This window comes from Leucopleurus acutus (assembly GCF_964270905.1).
Source record: "Leucopleurus acutus genome assembly, chromosome: 8".
Taxonomy (NCBI): Eukaryota; Metazoa; Chordata; class Mammalia; order Artiodactyla; family Delphinidae; genus Leucopleurus; species Leucopleurus acutus.
In genome coordinates this window covers 5,390,763-5,417,462 of record NC_139151.1, presented here as the reverse complement: position 1 = coordinate 5,417,462, position 26,700 = coordinate 5,390,763, and the positions used below count along the sequence as shown (strand labels likewise).

Genomic DNA, 26,700 nt, shown 5'->3' with positions numbered 1-26,700 from the left:
ACCTCTGAACCAGATCCTTCCCGTCACTTCCAGTCCCATTACCCTTCCTCACTCTTTATAGTGCGTGATACCAACAAACGCTTGTCTATTACCTTGTTTTCCCCTAGTAGAATGTAAGGTCATGACTGTATCTCCAGAACTTTGAAGAATGGCTGGCACATATTAGCTGATGAGTGAGCAGTGGTTATGTGAACAGCAGTAGAAAGACTTCAGATATATTTCAAGGGAGAAAGATTAGACCTGCTGTTCGTTTGGATGCTGGGGCAGGAAGGCGAGCATGGTACCTAGATCACTGGACACGAGCAACTCGTACCGTTGCGGGAGCCGCGATGACAGAGGTCCGTTTTGGAATACTAGATTTGGGCAGGCTGCTACAAAGTGAACTAAGGGGAAAGATGGAAAAGCTAACCTCAGAAGGCTAAAATGAGGCACTGAAGTACACGGCGTTTCTTTTTCTTTTTTTTTTTTTAATTCCAACCACTTTAATGATATTCCGAGGTAACGAATAACAGCAAACACTTAGAACAGGACCTGACATGGAACTGTCACCATATAAGGAGGGCCGTGCATATATTAACTCACTTCATCTTCACAACCACCCCACCAAGAAGGTACTACTGCATCCTCATTTTACTGAAGAGCCTGAAGCATGGAGAAACTAAATACCTTAAGCAAGGTTACACAGCTAATAAAAGGGGAAATCGGGTCTGAACCCAGGCAGTCCAGCTCCAGAGCCGCTCCTAGCCACCGCATTACACTGCCTGTTGCAGGGAAATAAGGAATTTGACCTTCAAGAAAAGAGGCAAGAGTTCAATGCTACTGATGCTGATACATAGAAACTGGATGAAAATTCTACTTCTTTGCCTCTGCACTTCTCCAAAGTTACCTTCCTTCAGTCTTTAGTTTCCTCCACCAAGATAGCCAAATGCTCTATTAAAATAACATTTTGAGGGCTTCCCTGGTGGCGCAGTGGTTGAGGTCCGCCTGCCGATGCAGGGGACACAGGTTTGTGCCCCAGTCCGGGGGATCCCACGTGCTGCAGAGCGGCTGGGCCTGTGGGCCATGGACGCTGGGCCTGAGCGTCCGGAGCCTGTGCTCTGCAGTGGGAGAGGCCACAGCGGTGAGAGGCCCGCGTACCACAAAAAAAAAAAAAAAAAAAAATTTCAAGGGACTTCCTGGTGGCGCAGTGGTTAAGAATCCGCCTGCCAGTGCAGGGGACATGGGTTCAAGCCCTGATCCGGGAAGATCCCACATGCCACGGAGCAGCTAAGCCTGTGCACCACGCTACTGAGCCTGCGCACTAGAGCCCGTGAGCCACAACTACTGAGCCCTCGTGCCACAACTACTGAAGCCCACGTGCCTAGAGCCCATGCTCTGCCACAAGACAAGCCACCACAATGAGAAGCCCATGCACCACAACGAAGAGTAGCCCCCGCTCGCTGCAACTAGAGAAAGCCCGCGTGCAGCAATGAAGACCCAATGCAGCCAAAAATAAATAAATTAAATAAATAAATTTATTTTAAAAAATAAATAACATTTTGAGTACATCAACTTAAAGAAAATATATTATTAAAATTAAACTGCTTTTACTATTCTTAATGTGGGTACTGGAAATTTTTTTTTTTTTTTTTCTAAGGTACGTGGGCCTCTCACTGCTGTGGCCTCTCCCGTTGCGGAGCACAGGCTCCGGACGCGCAGGCTCAGCAGCCATGGCTCACGGGCCCAGCTGCTCCGCAGCATGTGGGATCCTCCCCGACTGGGCACGAACCCGCATCCCCTGCTTCGGCAGGCGGACTCTCAACCACTGCGCCACCAGGGAAGCCCTGGTACTGGAAATTTTTTAATTGAACGTGTGGCTCACGTAACATTTCTATTGGCGGCGCTGGGCCAGAGAGCAGCAGCAAGAGAGACTGCAGCACCAGGAGAAGTCGGTAAACCGGGGGCAACAGAGCCTGGTAGGCTGTGAATTTTATTCCAAGTGAAGGCAATTGGTAAACACTCTGAAAAGCAAAGTTTTGAGATGCTCACGCTGGTGGCTGTGTGGAGATGGTGGCTAGAGCAGCCCCGGCGAGAGCCCCCAGAGAAGAGCTGGTGGGTGAGAGCAGGCAGGCGGGGAGGGAGAGGGGGCCTAACGGCAGGAGCAGAGGCAGGAATAGCGAGCGGATGAGGGCTCAGCAGAGAGAGGGGAGCAGGGAGGGCGTCTGAGGCACAGGAGAAAGCCAGGACGGGGAGGGCCACAGCTGCAAAGCTGGGGAGTCTCACGATGGAGATCAAGGCATCAAATGCTACAGACGGGTTAAGGGGAGAACAGAAAAGCCATATGCTGGTTTGCAAATTACACATTCACTGAAAAGAAATGGAGCAGAGGAAGAAGCAAGCACTGAAACAACTAGCAAAATAGGAATACGGACCACACATTAGATAACAATATGTCGCTGTTAAATTTTATACTGAAATACAGAATTTAAGGACAGAATTTAAATTAAATACAGTATTTTCTGTATTTCTGAATTTGATCAGTTCTGGTTACTTAAGAGAATGTTCTTGTTCTTCAAAGATGAATGCTGAAAAATCAGGAGTCTTAGGTCTGCAATACTCTCAAGTGGTTCAGCAAAAATAAAAACAGTGGTAATAAGTATAATACTGACAAGAAACAAAATGTGGCAAAATATTCACAGTTGGTGAACCTGGTAAGGAGTATGCGGGTGTCAACTATAAACTCTTGTAACTTTTCTGTAGGTTTAGGAAGCCGAAGGTGTTGGCAGGCATAGGGAACAGCCACCAGCGGACGGCGCCTGTGGATGCCTTTCAGGAAGTTTGGAGAAAAGGGAAAATGACAGAGGACGATGAAGGGGACAGATGGCTAAGGACTCTTTTAGTGTGAGACCCATGACCACATCTACAGGCTGAAAAAGGAGTGGAGTAAGTACACATGGTAGAACGGTTCACTGAGAAACGAGGTCCTGGAGGACGTAAAACGTGAGAGGATCAAGAGCAGAGGTTAATCTTAAACAGACGGAAAATATCCTTCCTCCGAGACAAGCAAAAGTAGGTCAGGAGGAAAACGACTACAGTGTGCTGGGGGGAGGCTGGAAGTGGGAAGCTGAACCTCATGACGACTCTTTCGTGTAGGAAACAGAAGTCAAGGGAGCTCGACAAGCACTTGGAACTTATGGAAAAGGTGAGTTTTTAAAACAGAACCAGAAAAGATAAGCAAAAATAAAAGCGCACTGAAAGCAATGCCAGCTCAGTCAAGACACATAACCACAATAACCATGGTAACGCAACTGTCCTCATCACTGCGGGACCTGAAACATGACACCAGACATCGCAGAACTCCTGTCTTGCATTCCTCGTTTGCATCCTTACCTGACCATCACATTGTTTTGGAAGGAAACGTGCCAGCGTTACACACAGTCCCTGATACGGCCTCTACTACCAACCAGGCCTACCAGCTTATCCCACCTGAGACCCTGGCTTCAGCGACATAAAACACTGGCCAACCAGAAGGGAAATCCTCCTTAATGATCCACCAAAGGAGGGAATGCTCATTTTAAACCTTAAGATAATGCGGTTTGAAATGATAAGCTTATTCCCTCCAGTCTTTTTGCAGCTATCAAGCTGTCCAGTTTCACAAACTCAAGATGTGCTATCTTTCAGGGCCTCCAGCCAAAGCAAAGTCACCTCAGAAAGTGGGAAGGGAAGAAGCATCCTCTCCTCCTCTCCACTGGACAGAGAGCAAACTGTGACTGAAGAGTGGCCCCAAACCATTCTGGAATCCCCAATGTAATGACCGGTTCAGGCAAGGGCCAGTGGATGCTAAAACCGCTGGGTAAAACAAATGCTTTTGGAAAATAAGATTATCACATGGTCCCTAAATATCACCCTAAATATCACCCTACAGATTGCTTCTTAATTATAGGGGGAAAAAGGTGCCCTTACAGTCAGTAGCTCTGGCAGATACCACAGAGCCAAGTGATCAAAAGCCTCCCTACCAACAATGCAAGACTGACATCACATATCCCCTGAGTGGAAGCATGAGAAAGAAATGACATTTCCCATCTCCTTTCTTGGCAAAATGTTTAACCCAAAACTAATTATGACGAAGCAAGATGACAACTCCCCAGAAAGCAAGACATTTTACAATTCAAGTGTCCTGGGCTCTTCACAAGTGTATTTTGAAAGACAAGGAAAAAAAAGGCAGAGGGCCCTAGATTCAGGGAGCTGAGAGACAGAAGATCCCAACACAACACATGAATCTTGAGTGGATCCTGGATTTAAAAGCCAACTATTTAAAAGCCAACTGAGTGGTGCTGGGAAAACTGGACAGCTACATGTAAAAGTATGAAATTAGAACACTCCCTAACACCATACACAAAAATAAACTCAAAATGGATTAAAGACCTAAATGTAAGGCCAGACACTATCAAACTCTTACAGGAAAACATAGGCAGAACACTCTATGACATAAATCACAGCAAGATCCTTTTTGACCCACCTCCTAGAGAAACTGAAATAAAAACAAAAATAAACAAATGGGACCCAATGAAGCTTAAAAGCTTTTGCACAGCAAATGAAACCATAAACAGATGAAAAGACAACCCTCAGAATGGGAAAAAATATTTGCAAATGAAGCAACTGACAAAGGATTAATCTCCAAAATTTACAAGCAGCTCATGCAGCTCAATATCAAAAGAACAAACAACCCAAGAAGACCTAAATAGACATTTCTCCAAAGAAGATATACAGATTGCCAACAAACACATGAAAGAATGCTCAACATCATTAATCATTAGAGAAACGCAAATCAAAACTACAATGAGATATCGTCTTACACCAGTCAGAATGGCCATGATCAAAAAATCTAGAAACAATAAATGCTGGAGAGGGTGTGGAGAAAAGGGAACACTCTTGCACTGCTGGTGGGGATGTGAATTGGTACAGCCACTATGGAGAACAGTATGGAGGTTCCTTAAAAAACTACAAATAGAACTACCATACGACCCAGCAATCCCACTACTGGGCATATACCCTGAGAAAACCATAATTCAAAGAGTCATGTACCAAAATGTTCATTGCAGCTCTATTTACAATAGCCCGGAGATGGAAACAACCTAGGTGCCCATCATCGGATGAATGGATGAAGATGTGACACATATATACAATGGAGTATTACCCAGCCATAAAAAGAAACGAAATTGAGCTATTTGTAATAGGTGGATAGACCTAGAGTCTGTCATACAGAGTGAAGTAAGTCAGAAAGAGAAAGACAAATACCGTATGCTAACATGTATATATGGAATTTAAGAAAAAAAAAATGTCATGAAGAACCCAGGGGTAAGACAGGAATAAAGACACAGACCTACTAGAGAACGGACTTGAGGATACGGGGAGGGGGAAGGGTAAGCTGTGACAAAGCGAGAGAGAGGCATGGACATATATACACTACCAAATGTAAGGTAGACAGCTAGTGGGAAGCAGCCGCATAGCACAGGGAGATCAGCTCAGTGCTTTGTGACCACCTGGAGGGGTGGGATAGGGAAGGTGGGAAGGAGGGAGATGCAAGAGGGAAGAGATATGGGAACATATGTATATGTATAACTGATTCACTTTGTTATAAAGCAGAAAGTAACACACCATTGTAAAGCAATTATACCCCAATAAAGATGTTAAAAATAAATAAATAAATAAAGGCCAACTGACATTGGGAACAACTGAGAAAATCTGAATATGGGATATTCTAGGCTATTACTTGTTCAATGTAAAGTTCCTTGGGGGTGAATTTAAGACTGTGATTATGTGGAAGGATGTCTTGGCTAAGAGATACATACACGCTGAGGTGCTTGGTGGTAAAGTGTCAGGTTTTCTGCAGAAAAAATATGTGTATGTGCGTCACACACACATACATCCATGTGATAAACCAAATGGTAAACTGTTTTTAATAATTTTTGAAGACTAGTCATAAAGGGTGCCTCTAAGATGCTAATAATGTTTTACTTCTCGATCTGGGTGGTGGTTACACAGCTGAGTTCATATAACACATCAATGAGCATTACAATTATGATTTATATGTTTCCTATGTAAGTTAAAAATTTTTATTAAAAAAAAAAAAAAGAACGGCCTAGGCAGCAAAGTGTTACATGAAAGTACTTAGAGTCAGTGTCTATACATAAAAATAGAATAAAACGAAGAAAGGAGTACGCACAGAAGTGGGTGTGTTCCCACCCTCCAGTCCTCTCAAAACAAGAATGCTGAGCTACACACCTCGGAAAAGCTTCTGGGCGATGTGCAGAGGGTTTCCGAAGCGGAAGTTCTCCCCACGGAACAGGGCGAGGATGAGCTCATCCTGCTGCTCAGTACTGTCCTCAGGAAAGCGGGGCAGAAACTGCTGGAGGTGCTCGCGCTGCGAGGCGCTCAGTACTTCCTGCCACGTTGAGAAGCTGACTACGTCAAAGAAGATCTCGGGCTGGGAGAATCAGGAAAAGCAGGAGGAAAAGTGAGCAAAAAAAAAAATGAAGTTTTTAAGTTTTTTGTGCATAAGTGGATAACACATGCATAACATAAAATCTACCATTTTGTCCATTTTTGAGTGTATGGTTCAGTGGCATTAAGTACAATCACAAAGTTGTGCAAAAATCACCGTCATCCAAGTTTTTACATTTTTTAAACAAACTAAAATTCCTTTGATCTTTACTCAATTCTCAAAACTTGAGAGGTCAGGGCCTCCCTGGTGGCACAGTGCTTAGGAATCCGCCTGAAAATGCAGGGGACACGGGTTCAAGCCCTGGCCCGGGAAGATCCCACATGTTGCGGAGCGACTAAGCCCGCACGCCACAACTACTGAGCCTGCACTCCAGAGCCTGCAAGCCACAACTACTGAGCCCACGTGCCTAGAGCCCATGCTCCACAACAAGAGAAGCCACCGCAATGAGAAGCCCACACTCCATAAGGAAGAGCAGCTCCCGCTCGACACAGCTAGAGAAAGCCCACGCACACCAACGAACACCGAACGCAGCCAAAAATAAAATAAACAAATAAATAAACTTAAAAAAAAAAAAAAAAAACTTGAGAGATCTGTTGGGAATTCCCTGATGGTCCAGTGGTTAGGACTTCACTGCCGGGGCTCAAGTTCAGTCCCTGGTCGGGGAACTAAGATCCCACGTGCTACAAGACAACTAAGCCCACATGCTGCAACTACTGAGCCTGCCCGTTCTAGAGCCCGTGCACCACAACAAAAGAGCCTGCATGCTGAAACAAAGGTCCTGCGTGCCACCACTAAGACCCGATGCAGCCAAATAAATAAATAAATATTTTTAAAAATAAGTAAATGAAATAAAAAAAGAGTTCAGGCAACGTCTGGCTAGCTCAACAACAGGGAAGGAAAGGGAAGCAGCAGACAGCAGAGAGAGGAGCAAGGGACCTATAAGCATGTCAAGTACTTGTGACCTTATCCTAAGGACAATGGGGAGCCACCGAAGGGTTTAAGCAGGAGAGAACCCAGAAACCAGCCACCTGCCAGGCGTCTCAGCAAGCAGGCACCAAAGCTCCTCTGGCTCCCTGGCCAAGATCTCCCCCTGCAAACCTGTTTCTGCATACCGCTTGATTCCTGGCAGCTCAGTTTCTGGCATAAAGTAGGTATTTCAATAAAACAAGTGTTTGCTGGCTGAATGAATGACATGAAGAGGTTTACTTGAAAGAGCATGCAAAGAAAACATGAATGGGAAAGATAATACACCAAGTTCAGTACCTGTTACTTCGGGTAGGAGAGGGAATAAGGACAAAATGGTGGCTTTAATTTTATCTACAATTTTTGACACATTACGAAAGAAAAATCTGAACCAAATATAACTAAATGAAATTATCTCCCCAAACTGAATGATGCACAGATGTTCGCCATACGATACTCTACGCCTGTCCATATGTTTGAACTATGGCAAAATAAACAAGATGATAAACACGTTTCAGCATACCTAGTGCCTTGCACATAATAAGCACTAAATAAATGCCACCATAATAATCATGATGACTGCCTGTGAACAGTGGTCAAAAGCACACTATTAATGCTATCCCAGGGAAGGTACTATTAACTGACTAGCAAGTTGGTTACCTTATGGACAGAGATAATATGTTTGCGTTTTGTTTCATGATTCACAACATGGGTAAACATTCTAATGTAAAGATATACACAATTCTGCCCTTAAATATAAAACTTTTGCTAACTGCTGAAAATTATCTTGTCAAATATGGCTTATGTCATTATAGAGTTACATGTTACTAAACATGCAGAATGTAGCTTATACTTTCTTCCTTAATCAGACTATTAAACAGACTTAAACTTAAAAATAAAAAAAGATCACTCTGGTTGCAATGTAGAAAATCAGAAAGAAGGGAGCACAAAAGACTGAAAACTTGCAGAGCGTGGAAAAGGCTGAGAGGAACTGCTAGAAAGAAAAAGATGGTGCCGCTGTCACTACTCACATCCTCCAGAAGGTCCTCGGGCAGACTAACCCTAGTGCCCCCCAGGAGGCAGTCCTCCATGATCCGCGTGCCGTGGCCATCTCCACACGGGCCCAGCTCCAAGGGATCCGTCAGCATATGGTCCAAGGAATCCATTGCTTATGTTCCACGGGTAGCCTAGACAAATAAATGCAGTCAGACCTCGAGACAGAAAGGCAGAAGTCCCAGGGATCTGTTGATACTAACGCTCTTTCACAAAATATTCTGGCCCAGAAAATATTCAATCTCAAATCTATTCTACCTTATCCATACACCCTAACGACAGCTAAACAGCTCTTCTCCCTCCCTTCCACCATTGCATCCTCATCTGAATTTCAGATCTTAGCCAGTAGGTCTCTCATTACTCAGAATACTTCTACAGTGACTCCCCAATTTATAGAATTTCTTACACCTCCATTTTACACAGGAGCACAATGAGACTCAAAGACTAAATAACTAGATCACGGTCCATAATTTAGACTTCCCAGGCCAATAATCTCTCACTCCAGTATAATTTATTTTTTTTTTTAGCTGTTGTTCCTTCACAAAAGAAATTTCACTGAAAATCCACAGAGTAGTAAAATTCAGACAGTAACACTAAGTTATTTAATGAGGGCCTATTAAGTGCCAGGTCTTTCATACACCTGATTTAATTCTTGTAAGTGTGCAAGATAGGGTTATTACATCTATTCCACAGATACTAAAACCTAGGATCAAAATAGATAAGCAACTTGCCCAACTCCAGAGGTAGGACTGAAACTCAAGTCTGCATGACTGTAAACCCATGTTCTTAACACTACATACAATACCTCCTGGATAAACTCTCAGTTTAAATCAGGAAAAGCAAGCATCTTAATATGACTTTATCAGTCCGCATAAACTCTGTAGGATCCAAGCACCAGACCAGGACAGCCAGCAAAGTCAGCAGCCAACCCACTTTAGTTGGTCCAGCTGATACTTATAACCATGTAGATGAAATGCTATTTTTCTCCTTCCTGCAACAAATAAACACTGCTGGCTACCTTTAGAAAAGTACATAGGAAAACTTTTTCAGAGAGCATCTCATAAGGCTGATGGCTGGAATCAGGTGCACAGCTGAAGCCACAGTTAACAGGGCCACAGGGAGGCTGAATTCAACCACTCCACAAACATTTGCTAAAACCATTCTCTCTGATTTCTACCAAATAGAAAGGAGAAAAAAAAAAAAACAGATTTAACAGATAAAACACCAAACTTCTAGCCTCATCTCAGTGACTTTGGGCAAATCTTACCTCACAGGCTGTCAATTTCCTTATCTATATAAGATGAAGGAGAACTGGACCTGGTCCTCTCTACTGTTATTTCCAATCCTGGAATCCTGCAATGAATAACCTCCAGGTGGATGCCTTTATATAACTTCACGTAGTCATGTAATGACTTCTCATCCTGAAACTCTCAAATGATATAGACTTGTAATACTACTACTAAAATAAGCACGTTTACACTAATTATTTCAAGTTATCTGGAAGAGATGTCAGATCTACGTAAAGGTACAGTGGAAAGATTAGTGTTCAAAGCAGCTGCGTTGTCACCAAGCAACTGTGTCCCATCACCCTTCAGCACATGATGAACTACCGCATCCTGAACACCCCTGGTGCCTAAATAACTGACTGCAGGTAAGAAAGCACATGGCATTTGCATTTAACAAAACTTTTAAAAAGAAAAGAGGTGTAGATGCAACCTGATGCTCAGAATAAAGTCCTCTTTATAGCCAGAACTGGCACAGAAGAGGGTAAGAGCTGCAAAGCCAGTGTTTTACCTGACTCTCAGGAGGATCACCTGTTTCACAACTTGCTCACAAGTTTCTTCAATTAGCTTCACTTCAATTAGTGAAGCTAGTTTCTTCAATAAGCTTCACTTCAATTCACTTCAATTAGTGAACGTGTAGCTAAATTTAATCTATTCGAGTGGCAACCTTTGCCCTGCTATTATTCTGAAGAGCATCTCAAAATACAAAAAGCAGGCAGCTTCCAAAGGGCTGAAAACCGGAAGCCAAGGACTTCTAAGTCTTGCGGCGTCCTGGACCAAAGAGGTCCATCTTTACTAGACCGGGATAGGCCTCTCCCAACGGCCTTTCCTCTGCACCTGGGATAACCCTCCCTCCTGGACCCTCCCCAACTCAGAAGCCAAACCCCAGACTCCTTCCGGAGCAACCGCCGGCTCCAAACTGCAAACCCCTCCCTAGCCGGCCTCTCACAAGCCCGAGGCCCGGGTCCCGCCCCGCTAAACCGCACCTCCGCGCCCACAGCCTCTCCGCCAACACCGTGCCTAACTCTAACCCCCACCCACCCGGGCCACCCGCCTCCCGTCACGCCCGCTCCCCTGTCCCGTGCCCACAGGAGCAGCGACCCTCGAAGGCCCAGACTCTCGCTCGCTCCCTCCCTCCGCTCCCCGGCAACACTTTAACCCTTTCACCGCCCCGGCCCGGCCTTACCTGCGCCGCGGGCGCTGGTCTCCGAACCCGCTGCGCTTCTCGGCCCGCGGGTTCCCTGACGCGCTCGCTCCCGCAAGGCGTCTCGGTGCGCGCACGCTCCGGGCTCGGGCGGCGGAAGGGGCGGGGCTTGGGGGCGGGGCCTGGAAGTGCCGGGGGCGGGGAGGGGCGGGGCTCGCGGGGCCTAACCTAGAGAGGCGTGAGCTCGCGGGGCTGGGCCTTGGGATGCAGTTTGCTGGCGTCTCGTCGGTCTCACCTGGCTTAGAAGCTTCCAGAGGGTGGTGTCGCTAGTCACCTGGCCGCGAATTGAGGCTCCGGAGCCCATGAGTGAGTGAATGCCGTTTTACTAGCTAACGTTTTCATATCTCATAGCCTGCTCCAGGCACTAGGCTGAGCACTTTACATCGTTGTCTTTGTACCACAGCTGTGTGCACTATTAGTTCCCATTTTGCGATTTCTCGAGTTTCGTTGAGGAGAACGCGAACCAGAGCCTGTGCCCTGCAACCCACCCGGGCGTGGCCCCACTTCTCTCTCCCATCTCTCTCCGGTCCCTGGACCCTCGACGTCCGGAAAGACAGTACACACATCGAAGAAACACATTTTCTTAATCAAACTCGATTAATCTTCCTCTCGTTAAGAATCTAGGCCGCTTTCTTCTTATAAACTAGGTTTTACTTAGAACCGCTTCACACTTCTCTCACAGCTACTTCCAACCTGTCGTGCAGAGAGCATCCTCAGTTCTCTCCACTAAATGGAAACATGTCAGTCAAGCTGGTGTTCCCCCCTGGTTGGCAAATAGTGGTTTCCAAATAAAGCCAATCGCTCTTCCCGAGCTGGCTGAGTGCCTGCCCCTAGTTCCTGTTAGATTGTTGGGAGGGGTCTCGAATGAGAAACCACCAAGTAAAAGGGGAGGGGAACATCATTCCATATTACCATCCATAAATTCCCTGACCTTATGTCTCTGACCACACCAGAGTGAACCAAAGAGTCAAAACAATGTAGGTTGTATTATTTTTTTTTAAAAAGTAATGATCTCAGAAGCTCTTGTAACTTGTACACATACAAACAGAAAGATGTTTATTAAAAAAAATATTTATTAATTTTTACACCTGCTGAGTAGCACAAGACTATTAACACTATAACTCACTGAATGTACAGTAAATGTTCACATTTAAATAACAGGATAGGGTCAACATTTTCAACCTGTGGGTCAGCTTCAGCATCTCATGAAGTGCTTTTTAGCCCTACATATCTTAAGAGTTTTTTGAAAGTTTTTCCAAATCAGAAAACAATTCCAGAAGATCAAAACAATAGGTTTCTCCGGAATAACAGGAATTTTACAGGATGAAATATCTGTTTATGTGGGCACAAATGAAACAGTAAAAATGTAAAATCTCTATGTAACCTACTCCAAAATGCTCACACTGCACTGATCCAAGTCTACAGTGCCAGTGCGTCTTAGGCGAGGCCACAGTATAAACATTGGCTACAGACATTTTTTCCAAATTGAGTCTTCAGATGGCTTATAATCTGCCATCTCTTCAAATCCAAGTCCTTTTGAAAAGCCATTACCTTAGAATAAATATACAGAATACCTGCTCTTAAAGCAATGTTGTTTGGCTTGACTGCCACACCTGCATCTCTGGTTGATAATATACAAATCAGTCTTAGAGTCGTATTCCACATAAGGACAAAAAAACAAAAGGGAAAAAAAAGAACTTAGATGGGAAAGAAACAGAGGTCCTTCCGCAGTCCTTTTTCTCTTCTGTGTATTTTAAAACTTGAAATAACTGGCATAAAATGAACATTCCATTCAGTGATAGTTTTCCATTTTAATCAGTAAGTTATTCCTGAGGGGAGGGAGGAATACCTTGCTGGTTCAAATTAAAAAGGAACCAACAGGACCAAATTTAAGTTATAAAAACTAAACTGGACCTTTGGGAAAGTCTAATATGCTTTACCCAGCAAGTCTCTCTAGACTGGACACTAGGATCTTTATAATCATCACATTGTAGGACTTTGGGACTCAAAAATCTCTATATTGTGACACAGAGTCAATATTTTCTATTGAAAACATCAGCATTACCTCTGTTACCAAAGATATAGAGTCCACTTTCATTTTCTACACAATTACCAAGTAACTCTCAAGTTCTCTTAGTGCCTAAATTGTCAGGGATAACTAAATGAATGAGGTCTCAATAATAAAGTGCAAAGTCTACGTATTAGTAAAGTTACTTCACAGAATTGTTTACTTTTCAAAAAGGTATCTTTACCATAAAGAAGCTACTATACTTCTTAATTTATAGAACCAGTTTTTACCCAGAAATGTCAATAAAATAAATTACTTAACTTCATTTGAAACTGAAGGTAGGTCTTTCTGTTCTGGAATGATAAATTCTACCATGCCATAATTATTCTAAAAATGTATTAGTATGTCACAAAAAGTTGTTAAACTACATACTGATTTCTGCAGTGTTTTATGTGCACAACTGGAATGTACAGTAAAAAGAAGGGAAATATTTTCCCCATTGAATTCATAGCTAGTAAGACTCCCAAACAGGAACAATGATAAGAAAAGCTATCACTGAGGCAGTTTTTCTCCCTCTCCCAACTGACAATGTAATATTAAGATTGGACTCCTTCCAGATCCCTTATAATCACTCTAATGTATTATAAATGGTCCCCACATTTTTATTTTTCCCCTAGGTGTGAAGTTAGTCATCTTACCAAAAGGTCCAGATGAATTGCAATACATTTAAAGTTGAAAGTGTTAAGCAATAAGGAGGACCACCTTTCCATCCAACCTGAAAGAATGTTCATTTTAAGACAGCATTAGAAGTACTAAAATACACTGCATGCTGTGAGCGAGGGTTGCAGGTACACCTAGTACGAGCAAGGATTCACCCTTTACCAATGAGTGGTAAATGGATCCTGAAAGCCAGGACAAGGTCTCAGTGCTTTTTACGCTCTATATAGTTGTTTTAGTATCAGTCATTTTCTTGCTACTGTCATCTCCAATATCTCCTTCTTCATACAAGTACAACCAGAGAATGGGAGGCCAACCTGTAACCTGGGGGTCTAAATTCTCTTGACACCAAGCATCCTTTTCTCGTACAGGGAGTCCACAGTTGTGGAGTAATAAAGTAAGATCTATCAGAACATGAGGTTCTGGCCTAGTCCACTGAGGGCCAGGGTCTGTGGAAAGTACTACCAATAGCCCAACAACGGTTTTCCAAAAAAGGCAAGTTTTTTAAAAATCAGCAATAAGAAAAATTTAGGTAACAGTTTTTCCTTCAGACCATCACTGATGAAACCTTTGCTTCATCATTTTAATTTTCATATTCAATGGGCTCCCTTTGTTAAGTTACTGAGAATGCAAACTCACAAGATGAAGCAGTTGTGACCTAATACACGCCCATAAAATGCACCTTCGCCTTTGGTGCCATGGCTTGGAATCAACAAGTCCAGTGGCCATGGACTTGGCACATCCTTTATCCACCTTTGGTACAAACACAATACACTGCTTAATATTTCCACAAAGGAAAAGTAAGGCTTATCTATGGGTTAAAAAACCAACTCAAGAGCAAGGCAAGGTTTCTCTGTCTTGAAATCTACTTTCCCCTGAAAGATCTCCATTCCTTGGCAGAAACTCCTAGGGTCTGAAGAGTCCATTTGGTAAAGATGACCTTGGTAAAATAAGCCCCAGTGTATGTATCAGCGTCAAAACTGTGACTTCCAAACTCTTGAGTGATAAATCTTAAAAAAGAGTTCTAAGTGTCAGAAGCTTCCAGATGTTCCAGACATATGAATAAGAAAAGACATGATGTGACCGTTTGATTCTGGCTCAAGGATGGAAGTTAAGGTTTAGTGATGTGCACTTCGCTGCTCCCATTCCCGTTGGTGGTGGTTGTAATGATGTACTGGGTGGGCTGTTGGCTGGTGGTCTGGGGGTCCAAGTCACCATGTGCAGTTGGCTGAACCTGGACTCCACCAGTGAGAGCAGAAGCTTGCTTTTCCTCCAATTCTGATTGACTTTCTGATAGCACATAATGACCCTAGAGGGGGAAGAAAAAGATCTTTAGAAATCTGAGGGCTAAAGTGGGGGGTAGAGTTATGGGGGCACGGTGGGGAGAAGGAATATGCAAAGAAATGTTACATGGGGAAACAAACTAGGTGCCTATGGGAGATGCTTTGCCTAATTCCTTTAGAGAAGTAGACTACAGAGGTAACTTAAGGGAGCACCTTGGTCGTACCAAATGATACAGTGAGGAACTTCAGGGACAGAAATTTGCATCATGATGGTAACCTACCTGGCAAAGGAAATGTGCTATGGTATTGTCCCTGAGAATTTAGAAATTCATAAAATAAGGTGACTATCTGTCAATTAATGTTTAAGATTAATACAAAATGGATCAAAGGAGAGATATTTAAATTCTCCTTAAAGAGGCAGAATGATGCCCAAGTCAAGATCAGTGGTTCCCAGACTTCAGAATTTCAAAGACCAGCAAAATTAAAGTAAGAATAAATGTTCCCAAATTTTATTTTGCCAAGTAAAATCATTTTTTAAATGCTACTGTCAAATGAGGGACATTTTAACACTCAAAAGCATAGGAAGAACACAATCTTAGAATAAAAGTCTTTTGCACTGAATAAATCTAACTTTATGAAAACATACGTTGTCTTAATTTTTCTTCATTTTCCCTCTGATCATGAAAAAAACATGTCCATAGACCTGCAGCTAACTCTGTCCCTACATTAACATTTTTAAAGAAAGAATGTGTCTGTAAGAGGGAGAATTGGTCAGCTACACAGGCTGAGAAAAAAAGAAGTCACAGAGGAAAACTGTGGCAGCATCCTTTCCAAGCACTGTCCAGGGAGAAAGCCACAGGCAAATACCCATTTGATTTATCGAGGGCCATATGTTCTGAGTCCACACTCATCAAGCCACTCTTTGATCAGGATTTGGTTTCCTGTGTGGGTCCTTCTCTAGCAGGAGGGAGCTGGTTCTCAACCAAGGGTCCATGGAGACCTAGGCAGTTCATAGGTAGGCTTCAGAGAATCTATAAACAAAACTGTACCTCAAATTTGTATGTATACTGTGGCAGATGGAAGGGAACATCCTTGGCTATATAATCGGTTTCCCAAGTGGGTTCCTGGCCATGCAAAGGTAGAGTCAGTGAGTCCCCACAAAGAGCAAAAAATTTCACTGATCATGCCAATGAGACTATTCCATTTTATATTAGTTATTGTTTCCATTGACAATAGTGTTACTCTGGATTTATACATCTCTCTAAGTCTAGTTAATGTGAATTCATGTGCTGAGAAATGGGTGAGCTCTCAGTGTGCTTTGAAAAATAAATAAATAAATCCGGTTTCTGAGGCCACTAGACTACCCTGCTACTCTTTGAGGCCTCTTGGGAAATAGTCTTCCCCTGGGAACATCTCAATATCCCTAGTCACTTAAGAGTATTTTTCTTAATTTACACACTCTGTCTTCCAGAGGCAGGCCAGAAGAAACCAGTGAAGATAAAAACAGAGGTAGCAGATATAATCAACATTGACAACATTGGCAGGCCAGAGGAAACCAGTGAAGATAAAAACAGAGGTAGCAGATATAATCAACATTGACTGGTTTCAACACTGAAACCAGTGAAGATAAAAACAGAGGTAGCAGATATAATCAACATTGGCAGGCCAGAAGAAACCAGTGAAGATAAAAACAGAGGTAGCAGATATAATCAACATCGAGGACCAATAGTCACAAAGACTCATATACTTCCTAAGAAGCACATTAAAAAGATGATTATCTACATGTATATATATGTATATGGATCTAGGAGGTTCATTATAGTTATTAATTGAACAGATCTTTATTGAGCATTTGCTATAGCCCAGCCTCCTGTGCAACAGCACTGAAGATAAAGAGATAAAGACAAAGACCTAGGTTTCAAGGAATTAATTGCCTACTGGGAAAAGATAGTAAACCAATAATTAAAATAAACTGTGCTACCCCTATGTTCATAGCAGCACTATTCACAATAGCCAAGACATGGAAACAACCTAAATGTCCATAGACAGAGGAATGGATGGAGAAGATGTGGTACATATATACAATGGAATACTACTCAGCCATAAAAAAGAATGAAATAATGCCATTTGCAGCAACATGGATGCAACTAGAGATTATCATACTAAGTGAAGTAAGTCAGAAAGAGAAAGACAAATAGCATATGATATCACTTACATGTGGAATCTAAAATATGGCACAAACGAACCTATCTACAAAACAGAAACAGACTGACAGATGTAGAGAACAGATTTGTGGTTGCCAAGGGGGCTGGGGAGGGAGAGAGACAGACTGAGAGTTTGGGGTTAGCAGATGCAAACTATCACATTTAGAATGGAGAAACAACAAGGTTCTTCTGTATAGCACAGGGAACTATATCTAACCTCCTGGGATAAACCATAACAGAAAAGAATATTTTAAAAAATACAGAAGTTTTTAATGTAAAAAAGAATGTATATATACGTAAAATTGAGTCACTTTGCTGTATAGCTGAGATTGGCACACCATTGTATATCAACTACACTTCAAAGAAAAAAGTAAAAAAGAAATAAAATTAAAAAAAAATAAACTGTGCTATAATATAGCACCACAAGAAATTATAGGAATACAGAGGAGGTGCCTCTAACTCAGATGTGAAGAGTTTGGGAGAAGATGGGGGAGGGCGAGGGTGGTGCAGCGTGGGGAACAGGAAAACCCTCCAAGCAGCACAGCTTACTGGAGTCACCGCCTTCACTTGGCCAGTGGTGACCGGAGTTGCCACGCCACTGTCTGTAATCACAAACTGACCCGGGGGGAGCGTCATCATCTGAATCTCCGATGCTGAAAAACAAGAAGGAACCATAGTTCAGTGGTCTCAGATTTTCATTCAAGTTGTAGAAACAAATACCTAACCAGTGACCATATTCCCTACAGAGTCACTTTCCATGGATTTGCCTGCTCTGAGAGTCTTATGTTGATATGATTTCTTGATACAGCGAAAGCACCTCTGCTTAAGAATTGATCACATGAGGCTAGTAGAGAGTTACCAAATGTCGGAAACAATCAACGCATCTCCTTCAAATGTGGCTTCTGAATATCCAGAAAGACAGATATTCAAAAACTTTAAAACCCTGAGAGAAGTTACAAAGATTCACCTGTTAGCTCAATATTTTTATCTTTTACAGTCACGTTTGATTACTGGCACAATGTATCCACTATTGCCTAGCAATCACAACTTAGTCTAACATGAATTTTTCTTCACTACCGTGTGATTAAAGCTAATTAAAAACAGAGTTCACCCTAGCACCCAGTTGACAGCCTCTAAATCACATCCTCTACTCAAAGGAACCAGGACTTCTTGGGAAAATGGCTGATTCCAAACCTGGGTCAGAAATGTACAAGGTGAGCATGGAATCTGGTGTCATACCAGCGTGTAAGACCCTATAAAAGACTGCAGAGTCATGTGGGAAAGATACAGAAAGATGTTCCCACTAGCCAAAGATGGGATAATCTGAGCATCAACAAGGATAATGACTGCAATGGGTTTATTTATTTATTTATTTATTTATTTAATATTTGGCTGTGTTGGGTCTTTGTTACTGTGCACGGGCTTTTGCTAGTTGCTGCGAGCGGGGGCTACTCTTCGTTGCGGTGCACGGGCTTCTTATTGCAGTGGTTTCTCTTGTTGCGAAGCACAGGCTCTAGGCACACAGGCTTCAGTAGTTGTGGCTCGCGGGCTCTAGAGCACAGGTTCAGCAGTTGTGGCGCACGGGCTTAGTTGCTCCGCAGTATGTGGGATCTTCCCGGACCAGGGCTCGAACCCCTGTCCCTTGCATTGGCAGGTGGATTCTTAACCACTGCGCCACCAGGGAAGCCCTGACTACAGTGGTTTGAAACACATCCAGTGGGTTGAAATTCATAAGTACCCAGCGATACTAAAACACACATGCCCGGCATTGGTCACCTTGGATAATACTAGGAAACAACTCATTATTTTGAAAACTGCTAAATAAAGGAAATGGGCCGAGTATTTAAAGCATCTATTCTGCTGTTCCTGTACAAATTGTACCTCAGAGTAACCTGATGGTTAAGGTAAAATTGTTTTCATTATGGAAGTTTTCTAGCAATAAGTGTATAAAGAATGATAGAATATGACAACTTTGCAATCCCTACTGAAATAGTGGAGCAAAGGAAAAAGACAGAAAAGCATTATGTGCCTCCCGATGGACCTACACACCAACAGCTATGCAGTGTTTTTGGGGAAAAAAACTGAACCTGAATCTGATCAAGCCTCTAGGTTTAACTGCCCATCTATAGGAAATAAAAGGGACAGAGGAAATCATCTTAAATGACAATACAGGGATGTCAACAGCAAAATCCAGAATGTGGGGAACTCTACAAACAAATGACCCAGTTTCTTCAACATGTTAATTGCAACTTAAAAGAGAGAAGGAGAACACATGTATTAAAAGAAACTCAAAAGGTAAAATCGATTGCAATGTATGGCCCTTATTTGGAACCCAATTTGAAAAACCAGCTATTAAAAAGATATTTATGGGACTTCCACAATGGTGCAGTGGTTAAGACTCCACACTCCCAATGCAGGGGGCCTGGGTTCAATCCATGGTCAGGGAACTAGATCCCACATGCCGCAACTAAGGGTTTGCATGCCACAACTAAGACCCAGCACGACCAAATAAACAAATAAATAAAATATTTTTTAAAAAAAGACATTTATGAGACAATCACAGAAATATGAACACTGGATATTTGATGGTATTAAAGAATTACTGTAATTTATTTTTAGGTGTGATAACGACACTTAGAGTTGTGGGGTTTTTTAAAAAATATTTATGGATGAAATGGTATGAATTATTATATAGTTGGAGGACTGGGAGAGGATGACAGCATGTACGTATCAGATGAGACTGGCCATGATAACTGCTGAAGCTGGATAATGGGTACAGGCGCGCTCATTATACTGTTCTATTTTGTGTGTGTGTGTGTGTGTGTGTGTATACACACACACACACACACACACACATATTTTTCTGGCCGTGCCGCGCAACTTGCAGGATCTTAGTTCCCCCCCCAGGGATTGAACCCAGGCCCTCAGCAGTGAAAGCATGGACTCCTAACAACTGGACCGCCAGGGAATTCCCTATTTTTGTATATTTTAAACTTTTTTCCTAATAAAAATTTTCAGATTGTTTCATCAAGTTAGAATGCTAGTTCTTACTATTATTACAGTGGCTGTCAGCATCATTTCCACATTCCTCTCATAGGAATTAAACTGAGTATAAATGTCTATCTATTTACCAGGATTCTACTGGGATTTATCATGAGGAGGAGTCCTTCCCTGACAGAAACTAGACACAGCTCTCATTGTGACCACCAATATTTAGGAGAATAGATGGTAAAGATAACTAAATGGTAGCCTTTGAGCCTGGTCTCCACAACCAGATCTATATAACACAGCCAAAGACCAATCACAGCAGAGATGGACCCAAAAAAAAGAAATCAACAAACGTAGTAAGGTAGATAGCTAGTGGGAAGCAGCCGCATGGTACAGGGATATTGGCTCGGTGCTTTGTGACAGCCTGGAGGGGTGGGATAGGGAGGGTGGGAGGGAGGGAGACGCAACAGGGAAGACATATGGGAACATATGTTTATGTATGACTGATTTACTTTGTTATAAAGCAGAAACTAACACACCATTGTAAAGCAATTATACCCCAATAAAGATGTTAAAAAAAAAAAAAAAAAAAGAAATCAGTGGTAGGAGAGAGATCAACACGGCCCTTATTCCTCCTAGCTCCTACTATTGAGCTCTAACTGTTACTGTTTCTCCCAGACCTTCAATGATAAGGGTCTCAAACTTTTCAGCTCATACCCAAGGCTGTTGTCCTCACCAAGGTTTTTTACGTGTTTGACCTTTGGCAGTCAGGCTAAACGGCTTCTGGTAGCACTAACCTCAGGGTTTTGAAATCAGCTACTCATATATCTATCTCCACGAGATAATCGTCTCTGTGAGCCCATGACGATCTCGTTAGGAGGGGCAGCACAGTGGGCTGGTTTACAGTGGAAACTCTGGAGCCAGACTGCCTGGGTTCCAGGCCTCCGTTTAGTAGCTATGTTCCTTGGACGAGTTGCGTCTAAATCGTCTTATCTGTAAAATGCAAGTAACGATTGTACTTTCCTAGGAGGTTGCTGTGAATACTGGATGTCATATAGATGCAGTTTAGAATCACTCCTGGCACATGGTGAGAGCCTGATGAACGTTAGCTAACATTATTATTGTGCTGTGTTACTTATGCGAATGTCAGTATTCATCTTTCGTGCATGCAGGGTCTAGCCCAGTGATATTCAGTAAACATTGGTGGAAGAGGTGAATCATGACCTCATACCCTCAATCCACCTGCTCTATTACTTAAACCACCTGCCTACACTTCCTCCAGCAATACTCCTGAAGTCTTGGAAAAACGTCATTTCAGGGTGGCCCTGAATCAGACGCCGCCTTGAATTGTGCCGTGAAACTCACTGAAGTACAGGTTCTGCAGAGTGTAGAAAATGGCCAACGATCCTTTAAGCCATAAAATGGATGATAAAGCTGATGAAATTCCTCCCCGTGGCTGCAGGTTCCCCACCCGCACCCAGGAGGGCCACCCTCACTTACAGTAGCCGCGGAAGGAATTCCAGGCATTGGGGAGGTACGTGTGCTGGACCGTGGTGCTCTGGGGCTGCTGCTGGAGGGCCTGGCCCTGCGAGGAGCTGCCTGCAACCTGGGAGGGGCTGAGCCCCTGCTGAGACTGCTGCGGGGAGGGGCTCAGCGGCTGCCCTGCCACCTCGAGAGAAAAGAGACCAGGATGCGTTAAAGTGTCAACTAGCCACTGAAGAAAGTACATCGTGATCATGAGGACTGTAATACTGAAGGGAGCACTGCTCAACTAGTGATATTTTAAAAAAGAACAGAAGTAATGACAAGCAATCATAACTAGGAAATCCTAGTTTCCAAAGGATTATCTACAAGGGTATCCAAAAACTTAATTTCCATATGCTTGTTATAAAAGTAAATGAATGAAAGTATAATTATCTTCATTACATTAAAAAAAAACCCTGAGAAGCCCAATAACTTGCCGGTGTCACAAAGCTAACCTGTAACACAAACTGAAGTAGAATCCGGAAGTCAGAATCCCCATTGATGTGCACTGGATACCCCCCCAGTTAGTGGAGATAAACACGGGGATACATCCCACCTACAGGATAAAGCCCCGCCCCACTATCTATCTGCCATTCAGGCCCTCCACGCTCCAGCTCCGGTGCTGTTTCCAAACACCATCTCCTGTCACTAACCTACACAGTCTTTACAAATACACCACAATTTCCCACCTCTGTGTCTTTACTCACAGGGAGAGTATGGTCAGATCATAATGCCTCCCCAGCTACCATATCAAAACCATACCCCTCCTTCAAGACCTAATTCAAACACCACTTCTACAAAATGTTCCTTGATTCCCTGCTAAACACCGTCTTTCCCTCACCTGTACTCTGCTAACCTAATGACACATCCACGTGGTCCTCAGACCCAGGCAAGAGGGACCCCTGCAGGGATCTTGGCTGGCCCTTCTCCAGCTGTGCCCTTCTCACGTGAGGCCTCATAGACCTTGGAAATGGCCCTGCACCCACTTCTGGGACCCACACAAGTCTCTTCCCCAGGCTTGGCCTCCTGCAGGGGTCCTGTCTCCTGGATGTGGCCCCCGTCACGGTATTCGGGCACCTGGGACCAAAGGGGTGGCCGTGGATCACCATTTGCAGGGGTGTGGATGGAGCTGAGACACATGGGATGGGGTGTCCACATGGTACACAGGCCCTGTGAGTGCAAGAAGGAGCCTGAGTGAGGAGAAAGGGGAAGCAGGCTTGGGGACGGCTGTCCCTGGGCCACCTCATCCTGACAAGGAACTGAGTCTGTCCTGGCCCTCCAGCCTTGGGTTCCTTTGAGAAACTTAGAAGTGTGAAGCTAGTGGGCGTGGGAAACTCACGGCCCCTTGTGGATAGAGGCTGCCTGTCCTGGGCTGGGAGAAGTCACCAGAAACCTTACTGGGGGGTGGAGAGGAGGGGCGATCAGATGTCAGGCCTCCCCCCACCCCCCAATAAATAGGAAGGCAGAGAAAGTGCATGTTTATCCTATGGATTCCACAGCAATTGGAGCCAGCAAAAGAGAGAGAGACATCCTTTCTCCTCCATTCCTCCCACCCATACCGGGCCGCTGCCAGTGCCAACCATGTGTTTGGCAGAAAAATGCATTTAATTTTGAATTGGCACTATCCATGTTATTTAGTAGCCATTGTTACTTTATGTATATTTTTCAATTTTATCATTATGAAAGTACCTATGTCAAGCAGGGAAGACAGAACATGTTTATTTAATGATTTGTGAACTTGATTGAAACATTTAACTACTCAGGATGATGGTATGCAGGCCTTCATTTGTGCTCTGGAACCTGGGAATGTCAGGGGTGGGTCTACAGGCATCCTTTACGGATCAGATACCTTCATTTCATGCCCTATTTACTTATATATAGGTGTTACATCCCTACTAGACTCTAAGCTCCTTGAGGGCAAGACCTAGAAAAGTTTCCTGCAAAGAGTAAGAATTTAGTAAACATTTTTGAATGGATGTAACTCTGTGATCTCAATGATAGTCTCTATCACACAAACACAGTAATACTCCACAAAGTCACTGTTCCAAAATTATAGAAACAGCCTAGCAATTGCCGACTGTCATACAGCCATTTAGAACAGGAAGCAAAGGCCAATGTTGTCTCTAGGAGATCAGAGCCCAGGGCTCCATCTGGACAGGGGAAGCTAAGCACTTAATGGAAGTGCATCCCTAATACCAACAGAAAAATTGGAGGCAGAGGTGAGACTCTTTAAAGGCCCGCAAAATAATGATATCATTTCCATAGTCAAGGAGACCAGGTGTGAAGATTGCATGTCTTCGCTCTTAGTACATCTTCAGGGTCCCTGAGGCCACATGAACCTGAGACTAGTCCCTGGAGCAGTCAGTGGGAGCAGCGTACCTGGGAGGCGGGCGCGGCCGGGGCGGGGGGCTCCGTGACCTGTATGTGTTGCACCTGGATGGCATGCTGTGTGTAGGTCTGAGGGTCGTGGAGCTGGGCGACGTCCACCGTGGACTGCTGGGACTGGTGAGGGGAAGTGGCCTGCGGGAGGAGAAACCCAGACCCACGCTGATTAAGGTTAAAGGAAAGCCTTCCGGAGAAAAGGTGTAGCTAAAACAACATCCCAGCAGCAGAACAGGCAGGGCTTCAGAGCCGGGGCTCACTCCCGGAGGGCCCACACCGGGGCCAAGCTGCCAAGCATCAGGGAAAAGAATAGTTTTAAAAATTATGCTTATTAAACATAAGACAGTAACGCGATTTCATTCTGGAAGAGGAGGAGATGAGGGGATATAGCTCCTAATAAGAAGCTGACTGAGAAGCTCTCAGGAATCAAAAATCTTTTGTCGCTTAAGTTTCAATTAATTTTAATGGCCTACCCTTTATCAGTTAAAAGAGATCAAAGGAGAAAATTCGCTTTCAGCTTGTCACACTTAACCACTAAAACAGTGGTTCCTAACCTTTTATGTATCACAGACAACTGAGAATCTGATGAAAGTGCAGACCGTTTTTCTAAAATAATGTACATATATATCATAATTTACAGACAACTTCGGGGATTCATAGATTCCTCCAAAGCCTAAAATTAAGAACGCTCCTATTAAAAAAAAAAAAGATAAAGAATAGTCAATGACAGTGGCAACTTCCTCTTTCCTGCTTTCATATTAGTTTTAAATTTTCAGAGTCCAATTTATTTCAAAGCAAAACGTTTGTTTATGTGTGCCTTGAGTACATTTCCTTAGTATAATTAAATGAAACAATAGTTCTGGGAGGACTTTTTTCTTTTAGCTCCTGAATCAGTAAGAATGAGGTATTAATTACCTTGTAGAAGGAACAGTTATAACTTGCTACTAATAAGGTACTAAGCGATATTCAAAATTCACAATTATTCCTTACAACCTCCAACTGACAGACGTCATTTGATGCCTGGGTAGGGGCTGATCAAACAGGCTCCTCACCAAGTAGTCCACCTGAGTGCCCAGGGTAAGGGTTCAGAAGAGGCTCAGTGCTGGCCTGCAGCAGGGCAGGATAGTGGTATACACTGGAGCCGAAAATCTCTGGATACTGTTGACAGAAATCTCTTACACTGCTGAGTCCAGAGCCCTCGACAGCCAGGGCTTTACAAACGCCTTAGACTCCAAGCTGACATGCACAGTATGTAGGGCCCAGCCCCAGCTCTGAGAATTAGGTGTTTTAGCTGACCCCAGCTGCTGTGTTGGCTGGTGGCCATATGGCATTCACGCAGGTAAAGAGAAATAAACGCAGGACAGTACCGGGGCCACCTGCACCACTTGAAGCTGTATGTGCTGAGGCTGCTGTAGCCCAGATGTAGACTGCGACACGGGAATGTACTGGATTCTCTGGTAGTCCCCTTGCGGCGTTCGGTAATCCGTCGTTAAGGTCTGGGACAGTTCTGTCATAGCCTGGGTTAGCAAGTCTGTTGTCTGCAAAAATCACAAAAAAGCACATCAGCGGATAACACTGCTGCTTGTGGCTATTTCAGTGCTCTGAAATCCTACAAACAGTTGGTTTGTCTAACAGGTGGGATCATGGGACCGCAAATAAGCCCTGAGCTCGGATAGAAAAATACCCAGAGTTAAGAAGGTGTTGGAAGATTACCTACATACCTCTAGCTGTCTGTCTGTGTCAGGCCCAGGGAGTTACCCCGGAGGTTCTGACAATCTCTTTTTTTTGGTTTGCTGTACGCGGGCCTCTCACTGTTGTGGCCTCTCCCGTTGTGGAGCACAGGCTCCAGACGCGCAGGCTCAGCGGCCATGGCTCACAGGCCCAGCCGCTCCGCGGCACGTGGGATCCTCCCGGACCGGGGCACGAACCCGTGCCCCCTGCATCGGCAGGCGGACTCTCAACCACTGTGCCACCAGGGAGGCCCAGTTCTGACAATCTTGCAGTGAACAAGCAGCACTGAGAATTTCCTGCTATTCCTTTTACAGAGAGCTTTGGAAAGCACCGACTGGGAGACCCAATCGTTAAGCATCACGCCTGGTATAGAACCCTGAAGGGCAGTGGGCTACATCTGCAGCCAATTAAATACCAAGACAGACATGGCCTTGGCACTGAAGCTGTGATGGGCAGCAGAGGACAGGAGTCGCTCTTACCGGTCACACACTTACCACCACCGTCTCTCCGGTAGCACTGTCTGTAGTTAAAACAGCTGGAGCCGCACTGATCACGGCTGTTGTCAGAGGCGTGTGTATGGTGTTGGGTAGCTGGGCGTACTCCGGATGCTTCTTTCGAATGTGCTGTACCATCTTGGTCTGAAAAGTTATGGCGAAAACCAAGAAGAATTACTAGAATAGGTTATTTTCGATCTTTCTCAAATGCAAGCCCTCCAATGGTTCCTATAGTCCTTCATGTTATGTTTAAAAGAAAAAAAAGAGTAACACTGGCTCTGCCTGCCCTCCCTGAAGTGGGACAATGGTATGAAAGGGAAAAAAGAAGACGCTGGAAAGAAAGTAAAGACTCGTGTGACCCCCCCCCACGCTATCAGGCAAG

The 26,700-nt window shown here is 43.9% G+C and overlaps 2 protein-coding genes across 12 annotated transcripts in view; both read right to left on the bottom strand.

The window, feature by feature from the left end:
- The window catches only part of NFRKB (nuclear factor related to kappaB binding protein), a 34,990-nt gene extending 23,961 nt beyond the window's left edge, over nt 1-11,029 (bottom strand). Inside the window, exons 1-3 of the mRNA XM_082843898.1 lie at nt 10,970-11,029; nt 8,479-8,634; nt 6,265-6,466 (exon numbers count right to left, since the gene is read on the bottom strand). Coding sequence (XP_082700024.1) covers nt 6,265-6,466; nt 8,479-8,613 — 337 coding nt within the window. The 5' untranslated portion in view covers nt 8,614-8,634; nt 10,970-11,029. The remainder of the gene's footprint in view (nt 1-6,264; nt 6,467-8,478; nt 8,635-10,969) is intronic.
- Nucleotides 11,030-14,512: 3,483 nt separating this feature from the next.
- Nucleotides 14,513-26,700, bottom strand: part of PRDM10 (PR/SET domain 10) — a gene marked incomplete at its 5' end in the record, with an annotated part of 55,062 nt that continues 42,874 nt past the window's right edge. For 8 of the 11 annotated variants that reach the window (XM_082845062.1, XM_082845066.1, XM_082845065.1 and 5 more), the window contains 6 exons: nt 14,513-15,021; nt 17,749-17,852; nt 21,688-21,856; nt 24,091-24,231; nt 25,461-25,631; nt 26,319-26,462. In XM_082845062.1, the coding sequence (XP_082701188.1) occupies nt 14,824-15,021; nt 17,749-17,852; nt 21,688-21,856; nt 24,091-24,231; nt 25,461-25,631; nt 26,319-26,462 (927 nt within the window). In that variant the 3' untranslated portion in view covers nt 14,513-14,823. The remainder of the gene's footprint in view (nt 15,022-17,748; nt 17,853-21,687; nt 21,857-24,090; nt 24,232-25,460; nt 25,632-26,318; nt 26,463-26,700) is intronic. The other 3 variants (XM_082845069.1, XM_082845063.1, XM_082845064.1) reach the window with 2 other exon arrangements.